Raw genomic sequence first — 10,451 nt, forward strand, 5'->3', positions numbered from 1 at the left:
TCCGACAAGGCAGGCAGAAGTCCAGTAACGCAGAGATCATGGATTATTTCTAGTTTTTGCTCATCGCAAACTGAACCGGCCACCACACCCACATTTATACCCTGTGGGGTGTGGTCAAGTGACCCAGTTAATCTCTGGCACGCCTTCCCCTCTGCTGCGCACGCTTCTCCCTGCGCCGCTGCCGAGGATCCAGCCAGCACTTATCTCCTTCGTCTCTGTCCACCTGTGGCTGCAGGGACGTGCTTGGCTCTGGGCCTATCTCTTGGCCTTCAGTGTCCTCCGGAGGCATTGCCAGAGAGGAGGGTCCTGGAGAGGGAGGCCTTGCCAACTCCTCTCCCTCACTCTCAGAGTCTGCATCTGTCGATAGCCCAGGCTCAGGCAACGGAGCCACAACACCTGGCTTCCCCCCATTGATTTTGCTTGTCAGATGGTCGCAAAAGGGAATCATTCAACCCTGGGACACTGCAACCGTCATAAATATGAGTCAGTTGACAAGCGTCTGAATTTTGATCACGTGACCATGGGGATGCTGCAGTGGTTGTAAGTGTGAAAAACGGTCCTGTCACTTTTTTCAGTGCCCTTGTAAGTTTGAGCGGTCAGTAAATGGACTGTTGTAAGTCAAATACTACCCGTATTAGTATTCTTGGTTTTGGTTTTCTAGCCTGAACTACCATGAAGGCAGGGGTGAAATTCCCTTACAGTCCCTACTGGTTCTCAAATGTGTTCGTGCCGTCATCCACACGTGCGCAAAGCCTTCTGTGCATGCACAGAGGCTTAAAATCATCGCAAAAAAGCAACGTCATGACGTCCACGTGGGTGGGTGGAGCCTCCTGCAGCCGCCGCTACCGGTTTACCCAAACCGGATTGAACCGGCTGAATTTCACCCCTGCATGAAGGCTTGTATCAAAACCTGGTAGTGGATTCATTTTTTTGTTTCCTACTACACCTGCAGACAGCTCTCAACCATATGGTGGAAAAGCAGACAATGAAATACACAAGAGTGTTTGGATAAGGGAATGCCTCTGAAACCGAAGCTCTACATTTTCTAAAACTGCTTTCAAATCCCTTCATTCATGGTAGCACAATCACCCAACGCAGAGGAAAATCACACATAATCTCTAAAAGAAAACAACGTAGATTTCCTGGCAGCCAAAGCATACTGTGTACTTTAGCACTGATTATATAGGCTTGCTATTTCTTCCAATAACCAGTACTTAGAAGTGCATTTATGGATTGCCATACTGTACTGCTCATTCGTAATTCTCCTCAGTGAATTTACATAGAAAACGAAAGAAAAGACAAACAACGGGGGGGGGAAAAAAGCATCGTATAGAATTAAGGACAACCTATTAAATAATTTACTTTTGCACTCTGGAACGAAAAAAAAAAAGTTGCATTATGGAACAATGGATTTCAAATTGCTGTATGTCTAATTGTTTTGCCCTCCGCTTCTATTATTATGACATGCAAGATAAGCACTTAAAATTGCTCGTTTGATCCTATACACAATTACTCTTAATTTAAAACTAAGCCTTTTACACTCAAGTAAGTGGGGAGTTGGAATTAAGCCCAGCTGAATTCAATAAAAAGGCATGTTTTAATACATTCCTCATTCACAATAATCTAGGATAAAGCAGAAATTATGCGCAGTTTATAAATGGAATACAGCCTTATTTGACGATGGTTACCTGTCTAATATAATTACAGTTTGCTCCTGGCAAACAAGCGTAAAGTGAAAAAGAAAAGGAAGAGATTTAGAAATGCCTATTAAATATAAAAGCTAGGTTAGAACTTCCATATAAAAGTACAACATATCTCTGATACAAGAAGATAAATAGCTTTTGCCTGTCCAGTCGTGTCCGACTCTACGGGATGGTCATCTCCATTTCTTAGTCATAGGAGCCAGCATTATCCAAGATGATTCTGTGGGTCATATGGCCAGCATGACTATATACTGAGATGCACGGAATGCTGTTACGTTCCCACCAAAGTGGTACCTATTTATCTACTCGTATTAGCATGCTTTCGAAACTGCTAGGTGGGCTGGAGCTGGAGCAAGGAACGGGAGCTCACCCCATCACACAGCACTCGGGTCTCAAACCCAGACTGTCAGCTTTCCAGCTGACAAGCTCAACGCCTTTAACCACTGAGTCATTGTGCTCCCCTACTAAAAGATATATGTAAGGAACTAAGTTACCATTATGTTTCTTATGGGAACTGTAAGAAAGATCAATATTATATTTCATCTTCATCTGGTTTCTCTTTATCTGTATAATTGTAAAGCTGGGCTAACATATTAATCGGCTTAAAGTCACCCAGTGATTTTCCATGGCTGAAGCTAGCTTTGAACTTGGATATCCATCATCCTAGTTGATGGAGATCCCTATTTTAAGCACTACATGGGAAAAAAAGTACAGAACTGAAACATTCATGATAAGACCCAGTATCTAAAGAGCAAAGTTCTTGGCTTTCATTTCCTTGAAACGTCTACAATAAAGCTGTCGTTGAAGACACCTGAGAAGCTTGAATGGTTCCAAAATGCAGAGGCCTCTTTGCAAATAGGGGTAGCAGATTTACCGTGTTGCCCCGAAAATAAGACCCTGTCGTATTTTTTTGAACCCCTAAATAAGCGCTTGGCCTTATTTTCGGGGAGGTCTTATTATTTTGGGATGCGTGGAGCAAGACAGGACTCCCCTTGCCATCTTACCTGTTTTCCAGCTCTGTCTCCCTAACCCTAACCAGAGGAAATGGTGGGGACCAGCTGCGCATGTGGTTAAATATTTTCAGGGAGGGCTTATTTTCGGGGAGGGCTTATTTTCAGGGTGTGTGTTATTTTAACGCATGCACTCAAAAGCCCGATTGGGCTTACTATCCGGGGAGGTCTTATTTTGGGGGAAACACGGGTAGCAATGTTGTATCCGCACTGTGGTTGCTGCTTAAGATCCTGGTTTGTTTCAAGGTCGAACTAAAAGACTGGCTATCAACAATCGTATCAATCAGACGTCCACTATACCACATCTCCTGTCCAGATATTTCCTGTCCTGTGTGATCTTTGAAGGTAGAATGCTGGGTCTTCATTCCACAGGAGGTAAGAAGGGTGTGGGTGGATTTAATTGATTACATAAATAAATAAAAATAAAAATAAAACTTCTACGTGCTTTTGCAAATCTTCCCAAGTTGAATAGGCCTTTGGGGGAGAACAGATGGTCCAGAATGGCACACATATGCACCCATTTCTTTCTCTCTCTCTCTCTCATTCACACATACAAAGACATAGAATAATCTTCCCCAGAGTATTGCCTGAACAGTCTATAACAGGGTGTCAAACTCGATCCCATCGCAGGCTGTGTCGGGATTTTGTTTGCCCTTGGGGAGGCTAGGGTAGGTGTGGCCTGGTCATCGCGGCCGACTGCGTGGCCGTGGCCAGGGCTGGGGCGGAAGGGGTTGGTCTCTCACTGCATCCGGGACGGTCCTGTGGGCCAACTCCACAGCTTATCGCTGGCCAGATCCTGCCTGTGGGCCGCATGTTTGACACATCTGGTCCAGTGGTGAAATCTAAAATTTGTTACTACCGGTTCGGTGGGTGTGGCTTGGTGGTCGTGGGGTAATGTGACTGGGTAGACATGGCCAATTTTTTTTTTAAACTTTTAAAAGCATTTTTTCTACAACCTTTTCGGCGAAGAGGTTGTAAAAAAATCCTTTCAAAAGGCTCTGACGATCCCAGCTGAGTTGCCTGATCGTCAGAGGCTTTTTTTCTTTTAAATGCCTCTGACGATCCCAGCTGAGTTGCCTGATCAGCAGAGGCTTTTTTAAAAAGCCTCTGACGATCACGCAACTCAGCTGGGATCGTCATAGGCATTTAAAAGAAAAAAAGGGTTCTTTTTCTTTTAAAAGCCTTCGACAATCCCAGCTGAGCCGCACGATCATCAGAGGCTTTTTTTTTTTACTTTTAAAAGCATTTTTTCAGCCAAAGAGGTTGTAGAAAAAATGCTTTTAAAAGTAAAAATAAGCCTCTGATGATTATGCTGCTCAGCTGGGCATAGGGGGTTGGGCAGGGATTTTTATTTATTTATTTATTTAATTTGATTTATATGCCACCCTTTTCTGGAGACTCAGGGCAGCTTACAATGCGTTAAGCAATAGCCTTCATACTTTTATATATTTATACAAAGTCAGCTTATTGCCCCCACAAACTGGGTCCTCAATTTACCTACCTTAGAAAGGATGGAAGGCTGAGTCAACCTTGAGCCTGGCAAGATTCGAACTTACTAATTAAGTTCGAATTAAGTTAAATTAATTACAGCTGGAGTTAAATTACAATGCATTAGTCTGCTGAGCTATCCAGGCTCCTACCGGTTCTCTGAATCACCCGCCTCCATCGCTACCGAATCGGGTGAACCGGGATCATTTCACCCCTGGTCTGGTCTATAAAGTGTGTATGTACAGTAAACATGTATATGAGTATCTGTTACAGGTGGGTTCAATCCTAGTTTTTCTCCCTAGCTCTGTTATCAAAAGTCCCAAACCAACTTCCCATAATGTTCCTTTGCTCATATGCAATGCAGAGCTAAAACTTGTGCTAGTTTGGCTCACTAAGCCAAACTTTGCCGTGATGGATAAGTTACAGATAGTCCTTGACTTGCCACCACAATTGAGCCCCAAATTTGGGTTGCTAAGGGAAACATTTGTTAAGTGAATTTTTATCCTTTTACGACCTTTCTTGCCACAGTTGTTAAGTGAATCACTGCAGCTGTTAAGTTAGTAACCTGGTTGTTAGGTGAATCTGGCTTCCCCATTGACTTTGTCCGAAGGTCACAAAAGGTGATTACATGATCCCCCGGTCACTGGACCGTCATAAATATGAGTCAGTTGCCAAGTACCCAAATTTTGATCACATGACCATAGGGACACTGCAACAGTCATAAGTGTTGGTAGTACAGTGGCTTAAAGCACCCTGTTATTAACACAGCTGCCTGCAATTACTGCAGGTTCGAATCTTACCTGGCTCAAGGTTGACTCAGCCTTCCATCCTTTCTAAGGTAGGTTAAATGAGGACCCAGTTTGTGGGGGCAATAAGCTGACTTTGTATAAATATACAAAAGAATGATGGCTATTGCTTAAGGCATTGTAAGCCACCCTGAGTCTCCGGAGAAGGGCGGCATATAAATCAATTTTTTTTTTTTAAAAAAAGTGTGAAACATGGTCATAAGTCACTTTTTTCAGTGCTGTTGTAACTTTGAACGAACTGTTGTAAGTCAGGGACTACCTGTATTCCACACTTCGCCTATGTTTAAGTCTTCAAGAGTATTTTTTTTTTTAGCATAACTTGAATTTCAGATGCTGGCAAATGAACTGTACAAGTTATTTGTAAGGAAAAACCTGGCAAAACCATTTGCTCCTTTGTAAAATATTGCACTGGCTTGATTGATTTACTTTGAGTTTGGTAGCCACCCTGAGTAGAAGATACATGAATTTGCAAAACACACCGAGTGGTCCACAAGATTTAGAAGATAAAATCCCAGCCCAAGTTTTAGTTTTGGATTGTATGCTTGCTGCATTGCACACACACAAAAAAAGTTATTCAAAAGCGCTGACAAGTCAGAAGTATCTTTCCCCTTTCTTGAAAAAAAATAAAACAAAACTGATGACTAATGAATTATCAATCTGCCTTGCTTGCAGAGGCATTTTTCCAAAAGATAGGGGAAGTTTCACTCCAAAGTACATATAATATTTACACACACTATTCTTTCTATATAACTAACGACACAACTACCGTTAAATCATCACCAGAAGTGTGCAAAAAAATAAATAAATAAAATAAATAAATACAGGTAGTCCTCGACTTATGATCGTAATTGAGCCTGCGGTTTCGGTTCTAGGTTGTGACGGTTGTAAAACGGGTCGCCCACATACAAAAGATTGTACAACCTTTTTTCGCAGAGGTCATAAAATGAATATGGTGTTTGTAAAGCAAACGCCACGGTTGTTAAGCGAACCCAACGTTCACTATGGGACAGTTTTCGCTGGAAAGAAAGCTTCATCAATGGAGGTCGTATGACTGGAGGGGCACTGCAAACGGCCATAAATGCAGGCCAGTTGATGGGTGCCCAAAATGCTGTCACATAACCACAATGGGGTGTGTATATCTGGGTCATAAGTCTCTTCTTTGGGGATCCGTCATAACTTTGAACAATCGCTAAATAACCAGTTGTAAGTTGAGGACTACTCGTATGCAACCTCTTGGCGACAGAGGAAGCTAAATGGCCAAGACACCTCCAATTTTACGCGGGAGAAAACCCGAATAACCAAAGACCTACATATATATATATGTTAAGAATTGTCCTAAAAATGCGAGTTCCAGGTATAGTTATAGAAGAGGCGATAGACATCACGATCTCCGGAACGTTTAAAAGTTTAAAAGCTTAGCACAAGTTTTAAAATAAAAAATTTTAAATAATGAATTAGATATAGATATATATGTTTTATTTTCTTTATATATATATATATACATATATATATATGTAGGTCTTTGGTTATTCGGGTCTTCTCCCACGTAAAATTGGAAGTGTCTTGGCGACGTTTCGACAAAGTCTCATTCGTCATCTTCAGGCTGGTGTTCTCGGCTTCGTGCTTCCAGGAGCAATTGTTTCGACTTCGTCGAAACGTCGCCAAGACACTTCCAATTTTACGTGGGAGAAGACCCGAATAACCAAAGACCTACATACAAACACCCGCGAAAACCTGAGAAAACAAATATATATATATATATATATATATATATATGGAATGCATATGCTATGCACCAGTTGTGGTATTCACTTACCTTCGCTACTGGTTCACAGATATGAGCACATGCGCCTGCTCTGCGTATGCGCAGAGCCTTCTGCACATGCGCACAGCATCTATGATGACGTCTGGGCAGGTGGGCAGAGCCTCCCGCCACCACCACTACCGGTTCGTCCGAACCGGTTAGAACCAGTAGAATCCCACCACTGCTATGCACTAATGAATATACTTTATCATGAGATAACAAGACTGGTTTCTTGTTATCTGACCTCTGACTTACCTATTAATTATAAAGTATTCAGACGGGTGCCAACAGGCAATTGTTATTTCCTATAAAATGCCTAGAAATGCATTTTTTTTTAAAGAAGAGTGGCCAAATTTTTCGGCCAATTCAATAGCTGTTGAAAAGCCACTAGATCTAAACTGATTGATTATGTCTCGTCAAGCTGTTTTTGATTCCTGCCAAGTACAAAAATCTAGATATACTGAGTCATCTCTGGGTGGGATTTTTTTTACTGGATGTTTTGTATTGTAACATTGGTGGGTTTTTTTGATCTGTGACTGCACATAAACATTGATACCCAGATCTGCAGTACATGCCAAGACACAATACACCGGATCACAAACCACCCAATCCTATTTTAGCCTACAATAGAGCGTTGTCAGAATCCATTCACTACGTTAGAATTATAAAGATGAGCCACATGTGCAAGGTTTGTTTTTTTTTTAGTTGAAAACTATGACAAAGATTATCAGTCTTTTCTAGCTTAAGAACTAAATCATCACCATCACCCACCAACTTCATTTCATGAGATCAACCAATTTAAAAAGAATCTGACCCAAGGAGCTGCTGATCCAGTTCTACAGAGGAATTATTGAGTCTGTCATCTGCACCTCTATAACTGTCTGGTTTGGTTCTGCAACCCAACAAGACAGACACAGACTTCAGAGGATCATTAGAACTGCAGAAAAAACAACGGCTACCAACCTGCCTTTCATTGAGGACCTGTATACTGCACAAGTCAAAAAGAGGGCTGTGAAAAAATTTACAGACCCCTCACATCCTGGACATAAATGGTTTCAACTCCTACCCTCAAAAGGACGCTATAGAGCACTGCACACCAGAACAACTAGACACAAGGACAGTATTTTCCCAAGCGCCATCACTCTGCTAAACAAATAATTCCCTCAACACTGTCAAACTATTCACTAAGTCTGCACTACTATTATTTATTTATTTATTTATTAGTCATATTTCTATGCCGCCCACTCTCCGAGGACTCTGGGCGGCTTACACCAAAGACAGTATACTAAATATCATATTGCTCCCAACAATCAATCTTCTTATCGTTCCCACCACCCATCTCCTTCCACTTATGACTGTATGACTGTATGACTGTAGCTTTGTTGCTTGTATCCTTACGATTTATATTGATATTGTTTCCTGATTGCTTATTTGTACCCTATGACTATCATTAAGTGTTGTACCTTATGATTCTTGATAAACGTATCTTTTCTTTTATGTACACCAAGACAAATTCCTTGTGTGTCCAATCACACTTGGCCAATAAAAAAATTCTATTCTATTCTATTCTATTCTATTCTATTCTATTCTATTCTATTCTATTCTATTCTATTCTATTCTATTCCATTCCATTCCATTCCATTCCATTCCATTCCATTCTATTGTGCCCCTTCCAAATCTTGTGCCTCTAGGTGTATTCAACTGAATCTCCAACCAGGAATGGACCATGATTGTTATTCTTCTGAAGAGTAGCAATCAAGGAGGTCTGCTATGTAAATAGTTACCAGGGCAAATGAACCAGTGGGACATTTTATAATGTATCTTCAGGTCCAATGGAGGATAATGAGAACGTGGGTCAACTATAGAGGGTCTCTGATCCTGAAAGACATGGTGGTCTTTCTAAGTGGACCTTAGGAAAACAAATGCCAAGGAAGATGCATTGCCCTGAAAATCAGATGAGAAATGTAAAATCCACACTGTTTTAGAGAACAAAACTGAATCTGGGAGCAACAACCCATTGTGAGGTCTTCTTGTACAATAGTGATAACTGGATAGTATTAAGCAAAGTTTGGGGGGGTTCTCCCTCTCAGGTTTTAAGTCTGCTGGGGTCAGCAAACACACTATTTGGGGAAATCCATGGAGAATATGTGAACAATGGGAAAATTTTATGTGAATTTCATGGTTCTATAAATTATTGTGTTGTGGGCTTTTTTTAGCACAAAAAAAGTCCATTGTACACCTTCCTGTTCTAGACTGCAGAAATCCAGAGGGCCTCTAGGACAGGGAAAAAAAGTTAGTTTTCACTAACTCTTTGCTGCCATCCAAAGGACACCTGGAGTAATGAAGCTCATTGAAGTTTAGGTCATATAGCCAGGGAGTTAGGTCAAACCTTGTTGAGCTGGGGATTCCTGGTGATGTCATAGCCCCTCTTCTTAATCCCCATCACTTTGGTGGCAGAAGGAGGGCACTCTCTGGAAGAGCAGGACCTATTGGGGGGCAAACTGCCAACTTGGAGCCCGGGCGTGACCCCCAGCAGTCGAAAGAGGCTGCCACCGCCTCTGCTTCTCAAGGACTTCAGCATCATGGATGGTCCTGCTGTGGAGGAGATCCGGCACCTGCGAGAAGAGGGAAGAGAGGTGAGCCAAAGCCAGAGAGAGAGAGAGGTGGGGTGGGATGGGGGTTCTCACCAGCGCGAGAAGGGGAAGGGGGCTCAAAGGAAGGGAAAGAAGGGTCATCTTCAAAGCAACCCAGCCCACCTAAAAGCCCAGTCAAAGCAAAAGAAGAGCTGGCGTTCTTACTTCCGTTCCTAAAAGCTTCCCTTAGCCGGATCGTCAAGAGCGCGCCCAATATAAGCAGCCTGGAGGCGATCTTCGGAAAGCGAAAGGAAACCCCAGGAAGCAGATCGGCCGCCGATCTTGGCAACCCGAAGACTGGCACTGGCAGCCGGAGGGCGCCTCCTCCTCCTCCTCCTCCCTCCGCCGCTCACAATCCCCGCCTTCTTCCCCCCTCGCACCCCCCCCACCCCCAGCGATCCGGTGATCGGGTGAAAAGGACGGCGGGATCTACCTGGGATCTGCAGGAGGGAGAGAAGAGAACCCGAATTTGGAAAAAAAATTGGGAGGAGGGGGAGGGAGATCTAGTCCCCCCCCCCGGGTTGCAACATCTGCAAAGGCGCTGCTAATGGTCCCCCCACCACCACCTCCGATGGACCACGGATGGTCAGCCGGGCCCTGCCTTGGAAGGAGATGGAGGAGTCTGGGGTCCACCGCGGCCTGTGGCTGGACAGCAGCAGCTCCCCAGATTTGGCCTGGACGGGGGGGGGGAGGGGGAAAGGGGGGTCAAGATGAAGGGAAGGACTGCTTGACTGGATCTGGAGCATCATCTCTGGTTTGTTCTTCATCCTGTAAGGACGGGGTGGGGTGGGGGGGTTGCAGAGTCTGTTCTCAGAAAACAGGGGGGTGGGTTTTTCAGGACAGGTTGGGAGGTCTCGGGTTGAGGATGCTGCCAGTTTAACCTGGGCCCCCCCCATTGTGCTAGAGGGAAATGAAGGGAAGTGGCAGCAAATGATTGATTGACTGACTGATTGATTGATTGGAAGTAGGTCAGAAGGAGCATGAATATTTATTTATTTATTTATTGG

At 43.4% G+C, this 10,451-nt stretch overlaps 1 protein-coding gene across 2 annotated transcripts in view; it reads right to left on the reverse strand.

Moving 5' to 3' along the window:
- Positions 1 to 9,915, reverse strand: part of ME3 (malic enzyme 3) — a 131,411-nt gene extending 121,496 nt beyond the window's left edge. The window contains exons 1-2 of one of the 2 annotated variants that reach the window (XM_034407279.3): positions 9,610 to 9,915; positions 9,201 to 9,426 (exon numbers count right to left, since the gene is read on the reverse strand). In XM_034407279.3, coding sequence (XP_034263170.2) covers positions 9,201 to 9,395 — 195 coding nt within the window. In that variant the 5' untranslated portion in view covers positions 9,396 to 9,426; positions 9,610 to 9,915. The remainder of the gene's footprint in view (positions 1 to 9,200; positions 9,427 to 9,609) is intronic. The other variant, XM_034407329.3, reaches the window with a different exon arrangement.
- Positions 9,916 to 10,451: the final 536 nt, after the last annotated feature.

Source organism: Pantherophis guttatus, chromosome 5 (assembly GCF_059756535.1).
Source record: "Pantherophis guttatus breed Tessera chromosome 5, ASM5975653v1, whole genome shotgun sequence".
Classification (NCBI taxonomy): Eukaryota; Metazoa; Chordata; class Lepidosauria; order Squamata; family Colubridae; genus Pantherophis; species Pantherophis guttatus.